At 37.3% G+C, this 23,596-nt stretch overlaps 1 protein-coding gene across 1 annotated transcript in view; it reads right to left on the reverse strand.

Annotated features, from left to right (window-relative positions):
• Positions 1–23,596, reverse strand: part of KIAA1328 (KIAA1328 ortholog) — a 170,925-nt gene that overhangs the window by 141,562 nt on the left and 5,767 nt on the right. The window contains 3 exon segments of the mRNA XM_068176102.1: positions 10,744–10,859; positions 19,004–19,098; positions 22,926–23,053. Of these exon segments, the coding sequence (XP_068032203.1) occupies positions 10,744–10,859; positions 19,004–19,098; positions 22,926–23,053 (339 nt within the window).

A 23,596-nucleotide genomic window follows, 5' to 3' on the forward strand; every position in this document is an offset into this window, starting at 1 on the left:
TGCACTCTTTAAATTTCCCAGTACTTCACAGTTGAAATGAGCAGTCTACATTGGTGTCCATTTGCTAGTCTACATTGGTGTGTCCATATTTAATTCTGAGTAAAAGGTGTACCAAAAAGCACTGGGCTCCAAATTGCTTGCTATAAAATAGTTGCCCTATTGCAAGCTCAAAACTCTAACAGAAATCCTTCAAAACTCCTATGGCTCTCTCTGACATAATGAAAGCAAATATTTTGTTGTTGTTTTAATATTGGTACTTCTCATGACTTAAAACACACCTCTACAGACACCACCAGAATGAGGTCTTAGGCTGCAAGCATTTCCCAGCAGGGATTTTTGTCTCCATACTTGTCTGCAAAGCAACTAGCAAACTGTTAATCATCTATAATTAAAGACCCCATAAGCCCAGAACCCATCAGAGTATATCTCCAGTTTGCTCACGTGGCCCTTTATGCATAAAATATGCCTTTTCATTTCACTCCAAGTGCCTTTTTCTACTTGGCCGCCTCCTACCAACCTTCTTTTAAGACATGACTAAGAAAGGCATTCTTTAACATATTTTTTTTATAAAACAATGAAAACAACAAACCTGTGTAATATACTTCTCTCAGTCTTTTCGTTGACCCTAAAGTTTAAGGTTTTATTTAAAATTTTCAGTGTGTCTATGAAATGCCATAACTGAGCAACCTGCTTACATTTAACCTTCATATCACACAAAGGCTGGCAAGCAGTACCACAAGTTTCTAAACAGATGAGTAGGAAAGAAAACAGCAGAATTGCCCAATCCACATCTGGCAAGTGAGGAAAAGTAGAGAACTGAGCTGGAGATCCACTGGATTTCCAGGCCCATTCACACAGGTCATGTCTGGCTCATAAGCAACACACTCTGTATCTCAGTTGTTCCTTCTTCCTGTGACCATGATTGCATACTGCAGGCTGCACACACCTCCTCTACCTTTAGCACTCTGCTTGCAATAGTAAGCAAGTCATCTCGAGATAAATTCATACAGAACCAAATGGAACATACTAATTTCATTTTTAAATGGAAGAAAATGTGGTTTTGGTGGTGGTGCTTATTATGTTTATTTATTTTTATTCCATAGTTTCCACATTCAGACCTACAATCATTGGTAATGTTGCTCAGGTTTCTGATGTTCTACTTTCAGTTTTGACTTCAGTAGAAGCATCAAAGCTCTTTCATACAAAAAAAAAAATCAGCACTCAGCTGGCAAGAGCTCATATACATCTGCCTGTCTGCAAATATTTTAAGATTAAAAACCTGACAATGTACAAGTCAAAATGCACTTCTGCTGACAGAGCCTAGCAGGTGAAACTGCTCCCTCCCTTAACCTTCTTTACAGCCATGTTCTGCTGCCAGGTAAGCCAATAAATGGACCACTGCCTGACCAGGCAGCTTGCTCTATGAAACTCCATACCTTACACAGGTGGCAAGCTCAAGGCTACAATTTTTATTTTAAAATAATTGCCTTGAATTTTAGAAGACTCTTCCTCCATCAGGCAGAGGACACTCTCCCACTGTTCGCAATGAAGGTATTTGTTATTACAGCATTTGAAAGTGACTAACAGGGGTGAAAGCTAAGTTTCATTTCTTACAGATTCTTTAGAATGAAGCAAACTATATCTAAAAAGTGCAGATATGCTTTTTTATGTCTTTTGCAGTTCAGGGGAGGGGGGAGGGAAAAGCATCACTGATTTGTATATTAAAGTGCAAGCATCTGTCCTACTGATGACATTCTAGGGAAGCACATTAGCATAAAATTTAACGATGTCAAATAAGTGGATGTGAAATAGGGACTGCGTAAAGACACTATTTCCAAGCCTGACAGAAACATCACTGTTTAGAAATGCAAATGATACCATTATGTTCAATAATTATATGAAAATATGAACAGTTCAGCATGTTTTCCAGCCCTGATGGCGGTTAATGGGATGTACGCTTATGTAAATAACTACTATTAAAGCTAATGCTGAAAAAAACTAATAAATTCATACTAAAGCAACTGATTTAGTACGCTTTTAAACCCCAGCAGTGCTCACTTATTAGAAAGGAGTGCATTCTTATGTTTAGAACTCATTACTGTTACAAGTCACTGCAACTCCATCAATTACCATGCATTAATGAAAATGGGACACATACAAAAAAAAAATTATTGCCTCTCAGCAGTTTTCTTTAAAGACAAAATATAGGGGTATTACCATCACTGGGCCTTGAGGGGAACTTATCAGCAGCATAATCCTTATTACTACAACTTAGTACTCCCTGTTCTATAAACCCTGGGGTATTTTTTGTCCCAAGAAGGGGATGACCTTTATGTAAATCTCTTGCCATATGCGCAATGAAAGTGACCATACTGCCATCAGTAAAAGCTTATCATTTCCACAGTTAAAAATGTATTTAAATAAACACATACATACTAGAATCTGAACTGAAAACTGTAAATGTGAAATGAAAACTACTACAACTCCTGAAACTAGACCAAAGAAAGTGTAATGCCAATAGAACTAAGGATAAAAGGTATATGTGGAAGCCTTCAATGAAGTTCTTGCATCTGGATAAATTCCATCCAGTTTTAGACTTACACTTTTAATAACCTCCCAGAGAGCTATGGAATTAAGACTTTAAGGGTGCTATTCATTCCTCTTTGGATGTTTTTTCTGACTCCTCAGTATTACTCAAAATTCTTAGTCCTCGTTAAACATCACAACTGATAGACGAAACAAAACCAAGAGTACTGTTACAGTAATGAATTCCTAAGGAAATTACAAGCTGAGATTGACTGAATGTCTATAACTCTACAACAAACCCACTTTCATTTTTTAAGTAGTCTATGGAAATGAGATATTAGTGTAATATCCACTAGATCCTAAGAAGTTTAGCAAGGCTAAAAATGCATTATATTAGTTTGCATTGACTGACAGTTTAAAATTAAGGCTGGATTTGAACAACCTCACAAGAGACTATGGACAAAGAACTGATGCCAAATAGAGAAGATTAACATAGGACAGTCACCTGTGCAGTCTCACCTGCTGTAAAACAAGATGGCATTTTGCTACGGGAGGGCACAGATTTCCAACTCTTGCCTACAAGAACACTGTCACTAAGGACCATTCAATCCTACATCAATGGAAAGGGGTTAAGAAACAGATGCTGTTTTCATCATGCTCGAACAGTGACAAAGTTCTTACAGGCCAATGTCCACCGTAAAAGCCAACATTAAATTAATGCTATTCTTAAGTGCAATGTACTCCCCACAGCACAAGGCAAAAATAAAGTCTAGCCCAGCCTGAAAAACCTCCAATCTAAAAGCAGGCAGCAAAACTAGGCTTTCAGAAGGCTAGCAGCTCGCAGAATACAACAGCAAACACATGATGATAGTCACTGTGACAAATGTTTGATGGGAGAGAGATGGAAGGAAAAAACCCCACAAAACTATCTGATTGCTTTCACTAAATCTCTGTTGAAAGAGAGGTATGAAGTGTTTTGCTATCTAGACCATTAAAACTATTTCATGAGTGAAGGCCACTCTAAAAACAGGAAGACAAATTTGCTACTGATTAATAATAAAGCCATTCATTTTATTCTTCAAATCTAAAGTAATTACAAGCTAGAGCATGGCAAATGGATTTAGAAGAAGCCATTACGTCAGAAGAATCCTTTAAAGAAGAAGAGTAATTTAAAAGACTGAACTGAATAATGAACTCTCCTGAACAACAATTATTATGAGATTGATTTATTGAAAGTGTATTTAATTATGCAAGAAATGTTTAAACTTTCCAAAATAGTGCAGGAAGACAGAGAAACCAATAGCAGAGTCAGCTCTACGTCCTCATTATAGTTGAGAAGCTGAAGCAGATGGAGAATTCATTTAGTTTAGAAGGGTAAAGTACATCAATTTCTCTGAATCCACATTTCTAGTCAATTTGTTACAGTACCAGCTTCAACAATTAATGATCTCATTTTCCCATTTGTGCCTCCTTTTAAAAGAACTCAGTCTTTGTTTCCAAATGAGCAAAATGTCATAAAGAAAAAATGTAACTCTAACATCACTTTGAAAGCTCACATGCCTAAAGCCAAATGTTTCAGCAATAACCACAAAACCAGTGGTCAAATTCAGTCAGATAAATAGCCGGGTCAGTTTAAATATCTGCAAAGAGCAGAAAGATCTGTCTTTCACCTGAGACACTTAAACTGACCAGCCTGACTCCTACAGAGAATTTTTTTTACCTGAACTACTTCACTTTTTTTTCTTAAAATACCTAATACTGATGTATGAGATTGCCATGGCCAAAGGTGCATCTCCAATGACAGGTTTCTCCTGTTTACTTTAGACAGGAGCAGCCCATCATCATATCCAGTTCTGTCATGCCCATAAGACAGTTAATATAGATAATATCATAAATCTGTGCTTCAGATACCCAGAGCTTGGGGACAGGCTGTCTGGGAAGCATAGAGCTACCCTCAGGTATCCACAATCTGGCAGGGCAGAACTCCAGCTCTTACTCAGTTTCAAAATCATCAAGTCTCTAGTACAAGGTACAGATCACCGCGATGTAAAAACATCATGAAACATGGGAGATGAGAGAATGCTACTAGCCCTCAACACTCACCTCAGGGGAACTCCAAAATTCTATACAAGAGCTGATGGGGGAACTTCTTCACTTCAGTCAGACACACACAGAACACTATTCCACCCTTGGTATAAAACACAGAGCAAATATGCTTCTCCCATTCCACAGCTGTATTTCTATGCTGACAGTACCATCTCACAGAGAATCCTACATCACTCAGTGCAGAGGTTTAGGGCAAAAAGCCTATCCAGCTCACATTCTACAGAGGCTGTTGTTGACTGCTTAGATGCTGCCTGATGATTCTGGGTATTTTCATATCATAGACAGTGTTGCTAGATTGTGCTACAAGGCACTAACTAGGATTAAGCACAGAAAATTTCAAATTAATCTCCAGCCATTGATCCATTTGAATACTCAATATTACAATATGTTTCACCTTGTTTTAGTTTAAAAGTTCATGAAAAATTCAAAATATCTTATTTACCCAGTAGTCCTTGACTGATTCTTCTACATTTCAGTTCGTAAATACATACATTATTTAACCAATACTGCAGTTACAGAATAGCATATAAATATTCAGGGACTTTTTAATAAGTGCAGCTTTTTTTCAACACAATGGTTGCTTAGAAACATTTACTAGTAGGACACCTGAAATAACAGTAAGAGAAACACCTTCAAAGAGTAACGTACTTGGATAAAATGGAAGAAAGGAGCAAAATACTAATTCTCCATTCTCCTCACACACCTTCAAACAAATTATGATGCACAAGAAGATATATAGTATGCATTCACATATGAAAAATAGAAAGGGAAAAGACTTTAAATGATAAGCTGAGGGAGCCAAGTTAAAAAATAAAAGAAAAATAATGACGGTCATTTCAAACCCTCAGTTCATAACTTGTCAGAAACTATACCATCAGGAACAGACTTAGCCAAAGTTAATCTCTAAAATTGTTACTGAGTTTTAAATAAATAGCTTGACTTTAAAAGCACAAGTTTCCTGCAAACAGCAAATTTCCCTTTATATAGAAATTTTCTTCTTCCCTTTTTTTTTTTCGGGGGGTAGGGGTGGGGGCACAGCAAGGCAGGGACCCATTTTCTTATATAGATGCTAAACAGCAGTGTTAATATCCGTGCCCCACCTCCCCCTGACACTGTGCTGTCACTTTGAGTGCAGACTGTCCCCTTGCCAACAGCAGCCCCAGGGAGGCACACACACATGAACCTGCCACACAGGACACTGGGACCACACATCCAACAAAGCACATGGCCAAAGCCCTTCTGTGCAAGACCACCTTTGTTCCCTCATCTGTGATGACAGCTTGGTGGGTCTGATTAAAAAAGAAAAGGAAGCAGAAGTGTTCATATTTTCAGAAGATCAGATTTAACATTATATAGAAAATAAGGCAGAACCAGCAAGTAAAATCTGTATTCTGATATCTCCTTCTTCTACCATTTTGTTCTTTGCATTAAGCAAGCCAGTAACTCTTTTTCTTCTGAAAAATACTACTAATTTTATATTAACACATTAAGATAGGAAAAGGAGAAAATATGTAAGTGGCCCTAATTTATGTATGCAAGACTTATGTAATGAACAGTACTATGGCAAAACTAAAAGCATTTTATTAAAGTCTCTAGATAATACTTACAAAGCTCATTATTCTTCCAGCAAATTAATATTCTATGTCTCACTAACACTATAAGCAAATGAACTGTTTTAGTTAAATTAATATTCATGTTAACTGCATGTAAAACCAACTAATTAAGTAGTTCTATAATATTAAAGACATATGTAAACAGAGTCTGTGATCAATTTTAAGACTAACCAAGTAAATCATACAGGATTTGTTGTGTGAATTTGGCTGGGTCTTCAGCAACTTGGTCTACTGGAAGGTATCCCTGTCCAAGAGTTGGACCTAGATGATATTTCAGGGTCAAACCATTTTGTAACTATGTTCAGCCAGAAAATAATTCCAAAAAAAAGTAACGCAGGTGCATTCTAAATATAAACCAAAAGAGCAGCATAGTTCAGTTGACTAGTTTAAATCTACAAAAAAAAAAAAGTTTGTAATAAACAGAATCTCTTCTTTCCTTTATCTGCCTAGTCTTTGTCTATATAATAATTGAAACAGAGCTCAGAATTCAATGAACAATTTTTTAAATTTTCTTTAATAAGCTTCCTCTTCACCTATTAGTAAGTCTTTACAGAAATGTTACAGCTGCTTTTTCTTCTTCATTTATGCAACTGCATCAAATTTACATGAAAAAAACCCTAATGGTGATAACAAGAAAAGCTAAAGACCACAACATAATTTCTTTGAGCTATGAACTATCAGTAGTATTCGTTTCTTAATAATCTCATTATAATTTTTTCCTAAGACATATATCATGACAGTACTGGGACATCTCACAAAGGATATTTTCCTGATTGTTAAAATAAATTATATTTGGGACCTAATTAATAATAGGTGCCTGAAAATACATCAGGGAAAAAAAAAAAAAAGGAAAGCCAAAAGCTTTTCTATTAGTAGCTCCTAGCAAAAGAGGAAAAAGATGCAGCACAAGTAGTCTAAGTGCGTAACATGGTGGATACTGCTCATCCCTTACTGTGAAAATGTAAATGAAATAACACAAATAAGAACAAGGAAGTTGCAAGTCATACTCTCCAAAGCCAATTCCAGAATCTAGACTGCCACTAGAAGCAGTTTAGTCACCATACAGCAGCAAAGAGAACGCAAATACTAAAAGTAGATACTGCAGAAGACACCACAGGAGGTGACACATGGCAATTCTCAAATGAGCTTAGTCCCAAATTCTATTTCAAAAGTTTAGAGGGTGCTTGAATATCCTAAACAGACACATCCCTGCTTGCATCAGCTGTCTTACAATTGTCTGACTGATCCTAGGTCACCTGCCACCATCTCAGCTCTTATTAACCCTAATTGATTATCCCAAACATTTCTGAAGCCATCAGTTAGAGGCTTTTGTTACTTTCACATCACCCACGTCCAGCCCGACCTCCTTTTCCAAGTCTTTCTTTCCAGACACGTTCTAGATCTCACTTTCCCAATACACACACCATTTACATTTTTCCTCTTTATCTTTTGTGTAAACTTCATTTTTAGAAAGTGATATTTTTGCCCACCACTTTATCATCTCCATAGTTGTAAGATGCTTTCATTGGGGAGGGTATCAAAAGAGTGTGAGCAGCTGTTACTGGATTATCCAGTTCAGCCCAGATGGGCAAATTTTGGTAAGAACAGCAAAAGATGTCATTCCAGCATACATACCTGAACACCACTAAGAGCTACATCTTCTAACAGCAGCACTAGAACTTTCCAATTTATTATAAGCAAAAGAGTTTATTACAAACAAAACAAAGTTTTGATCCTCTTTTGGTTTTGAAACATTTTGTTTGAAACACTTTGGATCAAGTTTCTTTTGAAAGTAGAAACAACTACTTTTGAAAGTTGGAACAACTACTTTTGACCAAATTGCAAGATAATATGATAGGCCTAAATACTTCTTTAGGAAGAAGGTGTAGACCAACTGACTACTTGAAATCCCTAATTTTCCTTAATTCTGTGATACTAAGTATTTGGCAACTCTGGCAATAGGCTGGACTATTTATGGTTCACAGCATGCTCATCACTGTTTTCTCCTTTAACAGCACACCCTAGTACTAAGTACTCAATTTTCAAAGTTTCACCTGCCAAGGAAGGGTAGAATTGGGTAGAGTTCTAATTCTGCATGAAATTTTAGGTGTTGTTCCCTACCCAGACAGCACTGAGCACTTCCAAAGTAAAGGTGAGCTTGGGCTGCAGACAGATGCTGTTTCCCAAATGCTAGTACGATACTCGAAGTTTTGTAGTGAGATCATTGCATACCACCCATCTCCCTTCCCCCAAAGCTTCTGTCACAGAGGGGTCTTCACAGCTTCGCAGGGGTAGAAAAATCAACCACAACAAAATAAGGATGGATTTTCCTCAAAATAGGGATTTCAAGCACCAAACAGTATTTCTCCTGCAAGAATCTCAAGGAAAAAAAAAAAAAAAAACCAACAAAATACATGCTGCTGAAAACAACCCACACAGTCCCCATGCTAAGCATACTAAACCCTTACCAAGCTGAAAGTGCACTTTGCTGGATAGCTGCATTTATATCAGAAGCACCAATTTATTACTGCAGGGTACTTTTAAATACTGCAGCAAAGAAAGTTATCTTACATCGAATAAATTAGCTATGTGGGGCAAAAAAAAGGTAAAATTTGATTTTAACAGACTTGAATTTTTTTTCTTATGGTATTATATCCCTGATACCTTATTTGCAAGTGGACACTATAATCCAGAAGAAATTAAAGAATTTCAAGTTGCTGTAGTTGAATACAGCCATAACCTGTATTCAACCTCAGCAAGTCATTTCTACTATTTCTTCTCTCTGCAACAAGTTTTAAAAAATTAGGTGATCAGAGTTACATTGAAGATCTTGAATCATTCATGTATGATAGGCAAGTATTGCAGCAGTTAAAATTACATTGTTTTAAATTATAACCTTGTTTTATATATCTAGGTTTTACAGAGTTTTATGAAGTGTAAAATTGCATGCATTAACCTTCTGCCATGTCTACCAGACTTCTGGAAAAGTATTCATGCTTTTGCAATCTATTTCTGGTAAAGAAACAAAAAGGAAAGGGAAAAAACCCCAAAAAACGAAACAAAAAAAAAACAAGCATGTCTACTTTTCACTAGCCAAATAAACTTCATGTGAATTAGTGAAAGCTTTGTGTGGATAAATAACAAAAAATCAGGAACATGCATCGCACCCACATTCATGAGCTGACTGAGTACACAAGATGTAATATACAATAAAATACTGGCTTCAGTGAAATCAATGTCAAAGAGCTGTTGTCACATCTAATGGCTCTTGAAATACATCAAATATAATATTTTCCAGTAACAGTTCACAGCCAGCTCAGTTTGTTGATTTGTATATTATTTAGGACAAACAGACAAATTTTCTCCCAGAAAAATAAGTGCCACTGTGCTACAAGGGATGTTCTAAGTCATCAAGGGCAATGCTCTCCTGACAGAGACCACCCATCACTGAATGCCTTTCCTAAGCTAAGCAAGCTCCATCATAAAGAAGTACTGTTTTGCTACACATCCCAGTGCTAAACCATTAAATAGGATTGCCAGAATTTTCAAGAACTCTCCTCTAAATTCATGTTTAAGTTCCTGAATTATCTCTATTTCTGTTTCAACACTGGCCAATAGCTTTAACAGCCTCTTTTTGTCACTAACTTCACTTTTAACTTGAACAAGGGATGGCTCAGGACTGAAAACTGTACTGCACACTGGGCTCCATCATGCTTTTTAAAACAACATTACTACCGTCCCTATCGGCAATGCAGCTCCCAAGGAATCACACACCATTTGCTCTTCCTGCAGCTGCAGTCCTGTCTCTTCGCTATCCCACTGCAGCCAATCCTTAGCCCTCTAAGAAATTTAACAACAAAGCATCAATATCAGAGATTTGGAAGAGAAATGAACATGAGAATTTTGTAAAGGTCTGTTACATTTCAGAAAGAAAAATATCAATTCCTGCAATAGTCACTTTGCATGTGATACTCCAGGACTGGGACTAAGCATAGACAGCTTAAAGAAATGCAAGTCACAGTCATCAAGAAAAGAGAATCTGCTGTTTTTACATACAAACAAAAAAACCCTACACCAAACAAAAAATCTAAGCTAGCTAAACCTCCTAGCACATATATTTAATTTGTATCCATTTAGTGTAGATTCCCTTTCTCTGGACATGAAGAGAAATGGAATACCATGCAAGTTTTAGACCTAAATTATGACCACCTAACAGAATTTTTAAAAAATATCTATAATCATACTTTAATGTGTAAATTCCTTATTGTCATTTTTTTAGTTGACAAATATCTATTTCATAGCAAAACAACATCATAGGAACAGCTGGATGGCAGTTTAAGCTCAAATGAACCAGTGTCACATGCTGACAAGTCATCTCTCTGATTGCTTTTGAATGGCAGCACAGGCAGATTTATTCTATGCCATAAATTAGAACAATTATTTCTCTGTACTTCACTTTTTATTTCAGTGAGCCATTGCACATATTTTTAAAGGATATCTTCCCTTTCCTTGATGATAAGTTCATTCTGCTCCTCTAGCTGTCTGATCTTCTTCTCAAACGATTCCTGTTCAGCTTTCAGCCGTTCTTCCGTCACCTCTTTTTCTTCACTTACCCTGAAAAGAATTTGAGAAAAATAAATTACATGCCCATAACTGCAGTGCCTGGCTTCCAACTCCTCCACCCCTTTGCAGGTAAATGGCTAACATCCTCTCCACCCCTAAACAGGTTAGTTCCTAACAATGTTTATAATACATTACACAGGAAAATGCATATGACTTTATGCAATACTTTTTTTTTTTCCAAAAACACTGGTCTCAGTAGAGTACATGCACATTAATGGGCAGCATGGAGGAACAAAGTTAGGGCCTGAACCCACAATTAGGTTTGTCCAGTCTGATTCTCTGCAGCCATAAGGAAGATTCACAGGAATACTTACAAACCTAGGACATGAAGACAGAAAACTCAGATGTGAGAATTTAGCTGACATGACAGGAAGAAAATTCTGGAAAACTCTTCTGTTTCTTAATCTATAAACTAATTCTTCTTTCACTTTTACTGGTCAAATAGAAGTCCAGGAAAGAATAATTTTTTCTTGTTAGCTTTCTCCAAACAAAACAGTTTGTTCTTTTATGAGGATCTTCAAATATCAAGCTGCAGGCGTAAATTTTCCTTTCTGTCTGGGGCATGGCACCCTGTATCTTGCTGCTCAGTGTAAATAATTGGATCAAGATTAAAAGATGACAATGTGAGAAAGGCTTGCAATGATCATTTATTCTGCACCTCAAGAGCAGGCTATAAAAACAATTATTCTGGTATCACGTAGGCAAGAAGATCATTATGCACAGATGATCCTGTAACTATGCTAAAAAATGTGGCTTGGAAATCATGGTTCTATAAAAGCTCCACAAAAATATTAAGTAATGAGCTTAGACTAATAAATATTATTGCTCTGCACTTAGGCAATTTCTGCTGCTGAAGGCTCTTAAAGTTCAGTCTTTTATGATGATGAAATAGCTGCCACAACACAGGTGACAGGAGACCAAAGCAATACAACTTTTAGAAAACTCCAATTTTAACTTCCTTAAAGTGGAACAAGCTTATAGGAAGACAAAAGAGGAGGGGGGAAAATGAAATATATATATGTAAGTATTAGACTAAGCCTTCCACTCATTCCATTAGACGAATATTCTGAACAGAATGTTTCATTCAAGGACTGAGCCATACATTTGATGTCATTGTTCCCCTTAAGAGGGCACAGATTTGTTTTGATCTTCCAGTGGAAAAGTCATAAATACCACAACTAGGTCATTCCCCTGGAGTGAATTATAGACAAGCAGTATTCCCCAACTCCAAGATCAACCCACAGCCCTTCCCATATCAGCTCAAGCAGACTGCATGAAGTTGAAAATGATAATACTGAAACTCATACTTTTTCTCTACAAACCTAGAGGGAGACAGACAACAGATACTGGATAATAAAATTCTTTAAATTAGGGCAGTTTGAAAGCTTGGCTCAAACTATTAATTGTAAAGTTTCTAATGTACAGGAAAAAAAAAAAAGACACGGATTAAATGCAGAAGCATTCCATTAGTCAAGTGCACAAGGTCTCACTTACAACCTCGGGCCCAGCCTGGGAAGGTGCGATGAGTTCAACCTGCTCCTAGGCACCTTCCCCTCCACTCACAGGCTGTCAAAAGGGTTGTGCACATAGCATTAAAGAAACATTGCAACGGGAACTACCTGCATAAATTCTGGAACCAAACCAACACCTCTGCACTCCTTAGCTAAGCAGGCAACAAACTTTTGAGGAATATCCACCACACATCCTTGCAGTAACAGCCACAGCACATTTGCCACAAGCGGCAGATAAAGGCTTTCAAATCCATCCATGGCCCATTTGTTTCCTCTGAGTCCAGTGCAACCACCTAAATGACTACAGCATGTATGACCTTCCTTCACATAATCAGTGAAAGATGCAAAAACAAAAAAAGTTAATTAGAAAACCACAATGAAGAACACAATGACCACGTGGATGAAAGACAGGAGAGAAACAAGAGCAGGGCAGGCGATTGGAAAGAGAAAACAAGTATCATCTCCATCATTCTATGAAAGGAAGGAAGATTGCTCAGTAACTTGCAAGAGTGATGCTGCATGAGGAAAGAGTTTTGGGCAACAAACGTTCGGCTATGCTGGCACCCAATAACACTAAAATTGAACAACAGTATAAGAAAAAAAGGTATGAAAGAAGAGAGCACTAGAAAAATCAGATGAAATCTAGCAGGCTTTACTCATCTCTAGATTCTGCGATTTCTTGCTTATATCAGTGTGCATCACATTCACGTGCTGTGTTTGTATTTAAGACATATCACAGCAAGCTGTCACACTCCCAGACACATGAATATATTGTGCCACATATCTTACACAGTAAATGACTGAGAACAGTAAGTGATCTCAGAAGAAATGTGGCAGTATGTGTTTATGTATCACAAAGCAGGAGACAGCCCATAAAGGGCAGTCAAGATACAAAAGACGGTTACTCACAGGAGGTGGCAAAAGGAAGTTAGAGAAAAGGAATACAAGAATCTCATCAGATTATGCTGGATTTATGCCAGTTACTATAAATAGACTCAGTGAGTTGCTGGGTTTTTTTTAATAAACTTATTTCTTTGCCTTCTGGCAGTAAAGAACAGATGATTTTTAGCAGAACTATGGAGGACTTCACTGATACTGTATAAAAACATTACAAGGCTCATATAATGCTCCTCAAAAGTATTTTCACTCTCTGTTCACCCACTTGGGTCAGAAAAGAGCAGTGAAAGAATGAAGACACAACTACAAAGGGCTCAACTGCTCCACTGAGGAACATGCTGATAACCAGCTCTATTGTTCTTGCTTCTAGGATCAAACAGACAACTGACAGCTGAGAGCAAAGATGATGAATCTGTGGAACTATTCCTTCCATTTACTGTCTGCAATATTTTCTTGCATTCAATTCACATTCACCTACCTTGTGCCATAGGACATGCACCATCTTTGCTCAAGATTTGCTTTAAATGCAACAGTTCAAAGCCTATATAATTCTAGATGTATTTAAATAAATAATTTTATTTTACAGGAGCCTTTTTAGAAAAACTCGTAATGCAAATATATTGACAAAAAGCCCTCCTAGGATATCCACCTTAATGTTAAAATTAATTCCTCATTCACCGGTTCCAATTATTATTGTGTGCTCCCAGGTCCACTGCTGATACTAGTATTTCTGTCTAATCAAAAGAAGGAATTGATCAACGAGTTTGCTGATGACACTGACTCATTCCACTGAGTAAGCAGGACTGATGCTCTCCAGGTGGAATTTTTGAAGCACTGCACAAGTCAACAGCACTTCAAGTTTTATTTGTTTAATGAAAAACTGACATACACAAGAAAGAGCCATGATAACATTCACATCAACACTACACTAGGGACCGAACTCAGCTCTTTCTGACTGAAGACAGAGTTGGATAAGCAAATCAAAAATAGCATATTCTGTTTTTTAAAATTTAAAAAAATGAGCTTTTACCAAGAAAAATCTGAAATGCAATAAGAACACTGCAGCTCAGCTAGTTAAGACAGAAGACAAACTAAACAAAAAACAGCTATAGACACTGGGAACTTCACTGATCAGCCCTACACTCCTCGGGAACACTTGTCTTTTAATAAACACCGATATGGTATTAGTCTGCCAACTGGCTAGCAAAGATTAAAAAAGTTTAGTCACCATTCTTGAAAACTACAAGTTTTAAATTCCAGGTAAAGAATGGCATCTGGAACAGGGAAGACCACCATGGAGGGGCGGGGGAGAGGGGGAGGAAAGAAAGAAACAGAATTTTTGTCTGAGGATCAGGGTTCACAAACCTGATAAATTTTACTCAAGCATTATATGCAGTTTATACACATTAGAAAAAAACAAATTAAAAAAAAAAACCTGCTATGGGCCCAAAACCTAATTGAAATTGCTACACAATGGATAAATTTAACGATATGCAACCTGCAAAATACAAAACTAGATTTCACAGCATTAATTTATAGCTACAAATTACTTTTTAAGCACAGAAAGTAAGTGTGATTGGTGATACAATAATCCTGGGCATGCTTTACCTATCAACACAAAGTAATTTCCAGACAAGCTTAGGGATATCTCATTTGCAGTCTCACTGCCTGACCAATTAAGAAAACTGCAGCACAAAATTGCCCCTGAAGTAACACACAGAAAAAGGAGAAAAGATTTTGATTTTAAAGCCAGGTAACAATTTGGTTAAATATAAAGTAGTGTAATCCAGGAGAGACAGCAACACAAGAGGCCAAACACATATGATTTGTAATACAAAACACGGGCAAGTATTCCTTCAAAGAGCTTAACGACTGGAAGAAAAACAGCAAATATACACTATAGCAGCTTTACTGAAACCTCTTCAATGGTTTCCAGTTCTGTAACCAAATTAACGTTCTGTTCTGACACCCATTTTCACCTTTTGTTAGAAAATTTCAATTTCAGTTGGTCAATTTAAGCTTCCTATCAAAGTCATTAGAAAAGACTAGTATCCCAGATTGCTAGCACCCAGCAAAGGGTTTAGGAATCCAGGGTCTTAGGTAGAGGGAAGCATTTTCTCAGTATGGGATAATAGGCTGTCTGAAGGCTGTTTTAGTAGCTGCCAATTACAAGTCATTCTGGGCATGCCAGTATCGTAGCCAGAACACTAATATAATAGCAAAAACCATCTTGTATCTCATTTGCAAAAGGGAAATCACTCCCTCTCATAGGTGCAGAAGGGTGTTATGATACCTTTTGACCTAAATTACTTTTGAAGATTTGTTTGCAAAGACAACAGGAAGTCAGCTTTCTCCAAGTTTATCTTATTCAAAGAAAGAAAGAATGCAAAATAGTTAGATACCAATTTTTGCCACTAAAAATAAAATTTAAATTTTCATGAACCATTCTATATCACTTAGTCAATGCTTCTGTTCACTCAAAAAAAAAGGCAACCTCCATATGTGAGCTATACAGGCATTTGTCATCAGGGGAGAAGTATTTATGATGTAAATGCCATACTAGGAGCACCAAAGTCACAGAACTATGGCTATATACCAGTTAGGAGTGAAGTGAATCTTGCAAACACACATACATTCACTCTCTCTGCTATGGAGTTATGATCCTCTCTATTTAACCAAAGGCGAAGAAAGATCTCTCAAAATCTGCCTACCACTCAAAGTATTTGACTCTAGAATACTTCATAATCAGTCTCAGTGTGGCGTCTATCAAGTCCTTAATGTTCAGCAGCCAACTGCCTACGTCCCAGCAGGCCCCACGCTGCTCCTTCTCAGAAGAGGCTAATGTGTCCTGACACTGGCAGCGAGTGCAAACATAAGAATCCTTCTGTGTCTTCACCATGTCACTGCTCATTTCATTACATAAGCTGATGACTGCTTCAGGAGCAGCCTGCAGGAATAAAAGCTCAGAGAGAGTCCTCTTTGCCTCTTTGAAAGGACTTTGCTTATAGGGAGAGACAAAACTTGCTCTTACTGTGCCATTTTCACCACCACGCCAAGAGGACCTTACTGAAAACATGAAGGTGCCACACTGGTTGTCTTAGAAAATAATGACTGATCACACTCAAGAATACTCCACTTACCCACAAAGCACTTTGGCATTCATGGGCATGACTCATTCTTCTCAGAAATTCCTCTACAAAAGCAATTTTAAAAGAATCTGCTGACACAATAAATTAAAAAGCTCAAATTTGCAACATTCAAGTATTTTAAACTCTGGCTCCAGTCTGCCACTCGCATTTCACTTTAAAAGGATACATTCAAAGAAGGGCAAGATAATGGTTAGATTTACAGCTAGCAGCACAGATCAAAAATTACAATTATTTAGCCTAGAAAGGAGAATTAGAAAGGATACAGCTGAGTCCTTTCTTTAGACCCTGTCTCAAAATCCAACTCCATACAATTCCGAACAGCTAAGGTAATGTCAGCCGCTGGAATCCCCAGCAGGAGATCTTTATAGCCCAGAAGCTCTTCTTTTTTTTTTTTTTTTTTTTTTTTTTCCCAGAGAAAATGATATTAATGTAGCTAGCATCAGAATTTACTCATACCAATACAAAGTCTGACACTTCAGCAATTTAAGAAAAGCACTGGCACACACACCTTCAATGTTTGAAAGTGCAGTGGGATTGAGAGTTGGAGGAACAGAAGTAAAAAATACAAATAAAAGTACAAGAGAGCTCTCTCCTTCAGTAGTCACAGAAGCTGGGGAAAGACCACTACCCTGAACTGATCAAGCAAGACCTGGCTGAAATTAAAGCCCCAGAAGTCATTCATCTTTTGTAACACAAACAGAATTTTATCACTTTAAGAGAGCTTTCATGCAGCTACTTACTGACCAATCTATTTCTCTTCACCATCCGGCAACAAATGTGCATGAATTAGCTTCAACTACTATTCATAAATTGTAGCAAAATAAGGAACAGTGAGGTACAGCCCAAGTGAGAACTTTATTATTCCAAGTATTTACTGCAGGACAGTGTTCCTGTAAAACTTTCAACATTCTGCTGCTTCTTTTTCTTCTCCAAAGTAGCAAAGAATGTTCTACTGCTTGTAAAAACTCTCTATCATTGCACAACTAAGGATGAAAATTATGGAGAGTTTTAAAAAAGTGACGAGGTGAGCGGAATTAAAGTTCAACTCCCCTATTACTCTGCAAAGGACTTTTAATTACATCCAATAAAAATATGATTAGGTTTAAAAATAAAAGAGAACTAAGTATAAAATAATAGTGTTCCACTAATTTTACTTTTCAAAATTAATGTTGCTGCACCTTCTATTTTTCTTCAAAGAAATGTCAGGCAGAAATATCAAACTGTCCTCAGGGAAAAATCACAGCATCTGAGATTTAAGAAGAATCCCATGCTCGAATGAATTACTGTGCTACTATTCACTAGGGAGCAGTGTATTATGAGGAACAATGTAATAAAAGGCTTTTTTTAATATTAGAATATACCTCTATATATCAACAGTGGCAACAGTGTCCGAATAGCTCCAATGTCTGACAATTTGTAACCAGGCTTCCCACCAATCTACTCTTTATGACAGTCTTAACTATACATTTTCTAACACAGGGCATGATAAAATAGAGTTGCAAGCATGAAGAACTTCAGAAATTACTAAAATACTGTATGGTAAGAAATCCTGTATTAGTACAAATTATTAGCAGGTAAAATGGTCCACTGGATAGGGATAATCAGAGAGAAAATATTCCTAGCTGCACCAGAGAGTTATTGCATGACCTTGAGCAAGTAACTTAATTTCTCTAATTTTCCAAATTTTCCTATATAAAATGAAAAAGGACAGCAATGCTTGCCAATTATTGCACAGACATAAGGAATCTATGTCAAAAAGCATTTAATTATTAACAGTAATTATTAAAAATAACTCCTAGCCCAAAGGGCCTGGGATCATCTCACAAGAGCTTCCCCACTGATATGGCAAAGCCTGCCAAAGGCCCATTTGCTCCTCTTCATTTTTACAGCCACTCTGTAAGAATCCAGAGATCGAGGTGTTAGGGACAAAGAGCAGGACAAAAATCTCCTCACTTTAATTCAACTTCTTTTTTACCTCCTTTACCTTTGAGACTGTAACTAGCACTGGAATGAAACTTAGAAAAAGACTTCTGCTAAAGCTGAGAAACTTGCACTATTTCTACATCTCTTTTCAAGGAATAGGTAGAATCTGAAGAAATTAAGGGAAGCAAGAAGAAGTTTGGCTAGATAAGTAAAAATTACACAGGCAAATCATTACCAACATGTTTCAGCCACAAGATCAGCAATGCACCTTTAACATGGCCTTCCATATAAAAACTTACCTCTGCCAAATAATAAGCACTACAAAGTTTCATATCCACGAAGTCTGTCATTTCCAAAAGCAGAATGTGTTTACTTATAGCACTTGATACACACAACAAACAAAATCCTAGCCCTGTCATTGGGTTATTATACATGATGTAGTCCTGGTCATGAAATTTTGGCCTCTGCTCTAAATATATATTTAGGGGCTCAGGCAGCAAGGAAAAACCAACCAGGCTGCTTCATACTTTTTCCAGCAAGAGAAATTACCTTGTGCAAATATTCAGGTTTTTAAAGCAGTTCTACATTGCTTGATGTTAATTAGAGAAACGACTCTCTTTAACTTAATGCATTTTCAGGTGATGCTTCTTCTTACCTGGCAAGTTCTTTAATTAAGTTCGCAATGCGTCTCTTGTCCTCAGGACACAAATCCTTTAAAGAAGCACTCTTCATTCCTCCTTCATTAGTGCCCTGAAAATTTAAAGTTACATTTTAGAATGTACTGTTTAAAAGAAAACAAATATTTCATAAGCTATTAAAAGCATTTCAAGACCTAATAATTAGAAGCTGAAAGTAGATCAATTCCAACTGGAAATAAAATTCATATATTTTAAAATGTAAGTACATTTCAATTAAACAAATTACCAAATTTTGAAGAATTATTTTAAGAGATTTGTAATTCAAATGCAAGCTGCTAGCTTCAATACTAAAACACGGTGGGTAAAGTTTTAGGACATGCACTATTCCTTGATTCATACTAGATAAAGAGGAGTAGGTTCTCATGACTTGGAAATCTAGTGCAGCAATATCCAAATCCAACTTCAAACTTTATCATATTAGGATAATAATGTAGGGAGTAAGGAAAAAAAAACATGCGCCTTAGCATTGATGACCAAAGCATACAAAACAGCAAAATATTGTTAGCAGAGAGTACATCCCTTATTTCATTTTTCTAACACAGACAAAAAGCACACACACCTTCACATGTGGCTACTGTTTCGTTTTAATGGCTTATTTGCTTATTTTGTAAATATATACTATATTTATGAATACATATATAACGAATTTTTTTTCGCATATATATATATATATATATATATATATATATATATATATATATATATATACACTCTACTACGAAATATATGCTGCTTTCGTAAATAACACTTGTCAAAAGAAGTCTGTAGCAGGGCCGAGCACTTCAGATCTTTCGCGCATTCCCGAGAACGCACTTTCCACGTGTGCCCACCAGAGGGCACTCTGCTGCCCGGCATTCCCGACTTCGGCCGTTTCCACACAGGAAACGGTTCCAAACTGGTTTTATTCACCAAAAATTCCTGTGATCGGGTTTTCAGTTCTGCAGCGCTAGTGGTAAGCCCGAAACACGAACCCGAAAATAAATGCAGCAGTAAGAGCCACGCTGCTCTGTTCAGGATTTTGGCAAGTTTAAGTATGTCCACTCCATCTGAAGGAGTTTCAGTTTAAACTTTTACAAACCCCTCCAAGTGCATGCAGTGCTTTACATCAGAAAAAAGAACGCCAGATACCCTGCAGTTTGGCCAAGTCAACACAATAGTGCAGAAAAGAATACAAAGCCAACACAGAGCTTCTCTCATTATCAGCAACAGCAGCTGATCTACACACACCAGAGAGGAAGTGACCCCTTTCCTTCTTAGCTAATTAAACAGCATCTTAAACACAATTAAAGAATAATGTCCACTACAAAGAGAGGTGATGTTTTCACACAGGCTCATGTTATACCTGCATGACCCTTCATTTTAACTTCGGTGTACTCTTCTCAGGGGCGAGGGGGGAAAGCAATTTCACAAGGCGAATTTCAGCACTTTTCAAGGGGAATTTGATTTCACAGTTTTCTTCCCAAATATATGTCACTTAAAGAGAGAATGTCTAACTTGACTGAATTCAACTAAACACATGGTTGAAGGAATATCACTTTGCATGCTAAAAATGTGTGACTCTTTTTTTTAGCAGACAGATGATGGAACTTCTTTAAGAAAAGTGAAAAGTTACAGTTCTCAAAAAAGAGAATGAAGCTTGATCACATTAGTGAAGGGGATTTTAACGGAAGGTCTCAAAAACTACTACCCAAACCGATGTACGTACTGTCAGACAAACCTCTGTGGGATGAAGAGGAAAACTAGTTTTTTCTATCACCCACAAGTATGCGAAGATGCTACACAAGAAATTCTCAGAGGCAGACTTGTACCATAACACACATCAAAATGAAGCTGTGGATAATGCACAGCAACAGTTCGACCATCTAAAGAAGACCACAAAGGAGGTGGAGGCCAAGACTGTCTCCTTTTCCCAGATGTCTCTCCTTTCTACACAGTTCAGCATAGGAGACAATTTTGGAACTCAGTATGGGGAAGATACTCTCCACACCTTGGAAGGTGATAACTGCATGGCAAAATCATACAGAATCACATAAAGGACCACAGCAGCTCACCTACTCCAGCCTAGAGTAGTTTACTCAGAATTATGTCCAGGCCAGGCTGGATGAGACTCTGAGCAGCCTGCACGAGTGGAAGGTGTCCCTGCCCATGGCAAGGGGGTTGGACTGGATGATCTTCAGGGTCTCATTCAACACAAATCATTCTATGACTCTATGCCATACTAAAGCCATCAGCTCTCCCCTACACATGTACACAATGCTTTGCAGAAAGTTGTGAGTTGTGAGTTCTTATTCAATAACGGGTAAAAACATGTGTTCTGTTTGTTTCAAGTATTCAGGGCTTATCTTCAGAGTACAAGGTTTCTGTAAGAATTTGGCAAGGCAAGCAAAAAACACAAGGTTTAAAAAGACAAAAATGAAACATAGCTTTGAACACATCTTGTTGTCAATAATACAAAAGCACGAGCCACCAATTAAGATTTCACTTAGCAGGAATTATTTTTAAGAAATGAGTACACTAAAACCCATTTATACAATGGCTTTCACAAAAAAGGAGTAAAAACTCTCTAGACAACAAGTAATGCAATCAATGCACCATTCAACAAAACAGATTTTAATGTGGCATATGAAGGCATCTGTGAGGCAGCAGGCTTGTAGATACTTATGAAGAGATGCTTCTACATAAAGACTCTGCATAATGGGGGCTATTTGTGGAATTTATCTGCATGCCACTTAACAACATCATTTGCAAAGTAGAGGTACATACCAGCCTCTAAAAGCAAGTACCAATAAACAGAAAAATGGAAATATACAAGTCCAGGAAAAGCCCTAAAAATTAATACCAGTTTAATAACTAGTCATGTGTCATGCTGAAGGATTCGAAGGGCAATGACACTGTCAAAGCAACAAGAATTGAGCAACCTGTCTTCACATCACAGTTTTGAACCTACATGTCTGGCACACAGCAGTTACTCAACACACAGAAGGCAGAGAAGGACATGTTAGATGAAGAACAAGATTTAACTGCATGATAATAAAACAGCAATGCAGAAGCAGTCAAAGGTTTTAGATCCTGCCTGCAAGTGGGAAGATGTCAAACCTCCAAACCACCAAAGTGATTTACAGGCTGGGCCAAGATGACTGCTAGGCAAGAGACTCAACAGTACTCAACTTACAGAGTCGTTGTACTACACAAACCAAGTTAGAAAAACGGCATCTCTCAACAGATTTCTAAACATCACAGCATCTGTCACAATACAGAATAACCTTCCAAAGGAAGCCCCACTGCTTTGGAATTTCTAATGCAAGGAACTGTAGAAACACATCACCTAGTCTCACAGGAGGAGACCACAAAATTCAAAGCAGCTGACATCAACTGACAAAGCTACTTCTACTGCTCAAATGCATTTTGAACTTTTACTATCAAAACCAAAAAGTGATTTTACCCTTCTAACATGAACAGGCACAGCAAAAAGGTCCCTGAAATGAGTTTTTACTCACGTAATTTTTAAATGAGATGACTAGAGCAATGAAAATGAATACACAGAACAAAACTTCTTTCATGTTTACGTAGTAAAGTATACGTTAGGCACTACCCAGGGCTACATGCACTGGCTCTGTAAAAATCCACACATAGAAATATAAATAATCTGTTTTACATAGTCCCACTTACACACTACTTACATAAATTAGCACATTCAGCCTTTGTTCTCTTCAGGTGATAATTTCTGCTAGAAAGCCACCATGTAAAGCAGGCAAAAAGCATAAGAGACTGTAAAAATAACTACTCTAAAACTGTTTAAGCGTTTTCAATCTAAGAATTTTCAGCTGTTTTTTCTAATATGTGCACTCTTGAGAACAAGAAAAGTTTGCTTTTACTGACCTGCTGCCCTGTGCCTCTATCAGGATCCATGGAAACAGAAGCAACAGCTACAGGCACTTTCAGCTCTGTTTGACTTGTTTGATATTTTGGCAAACACCTTGTTCTTAAATTTCCTTTTGTAGACACTCCTATAAATGAAAGACAAGCAGAACATGCAGATTATAAAGTGAAAAGTGGCCCCATTTTTGCCTTAGTAGATCTTTTTTTGAAAAGAATGAGTACCGCAGGAATAGGTCTGCAGCTCCCCCAGCCTCTCACTCCATACAAAATTTCATTAAGATGAATGCATCAGCAGAAAAAGAGGTGCATGCCACTGAAGCACACCCAACCACAATGAATATTTCGTAAATTCTGAAATGCACATTATGTCTTCAGACTGAAGTTCAGTACAAATAAGCTGCATTTGAGTAAGATGCAAAAGCATAAAATTGAGCTTTTGCTTTGATACCCAAAGACAGGAAGGAACCAACCAGCAGTAAAGCTGTTAAAAGCATCACTCATATAATAAAATACCACTTTTTCTGTTACACAGCAAACCTACTGATGCTCAGGCTGTTTGTTCCTTTCAGGACCAGGCAAATGAGTAAGGCAACACTGCAGTGCACACTCCACAGATCATCTGTCAAACACTTCCTGCCATAATTAGAATTAGATCACCACTACAAACGGTA

This window comes from Anomalospiza imberbis, chromosome Z, assembly GCF_031753505.1.
Source record: "Anomalospiza imberbis isolate Cuckoo-Finch-1a 21T00152 chromosome Z, ASM3175350v1, whole genome shotgun sequence".
NCBI lineage: Eukaryota > Metazoa > Chordata > Aves > Passeriformes > Viduidae > Anomalospiza > Anomalospiza imberbis.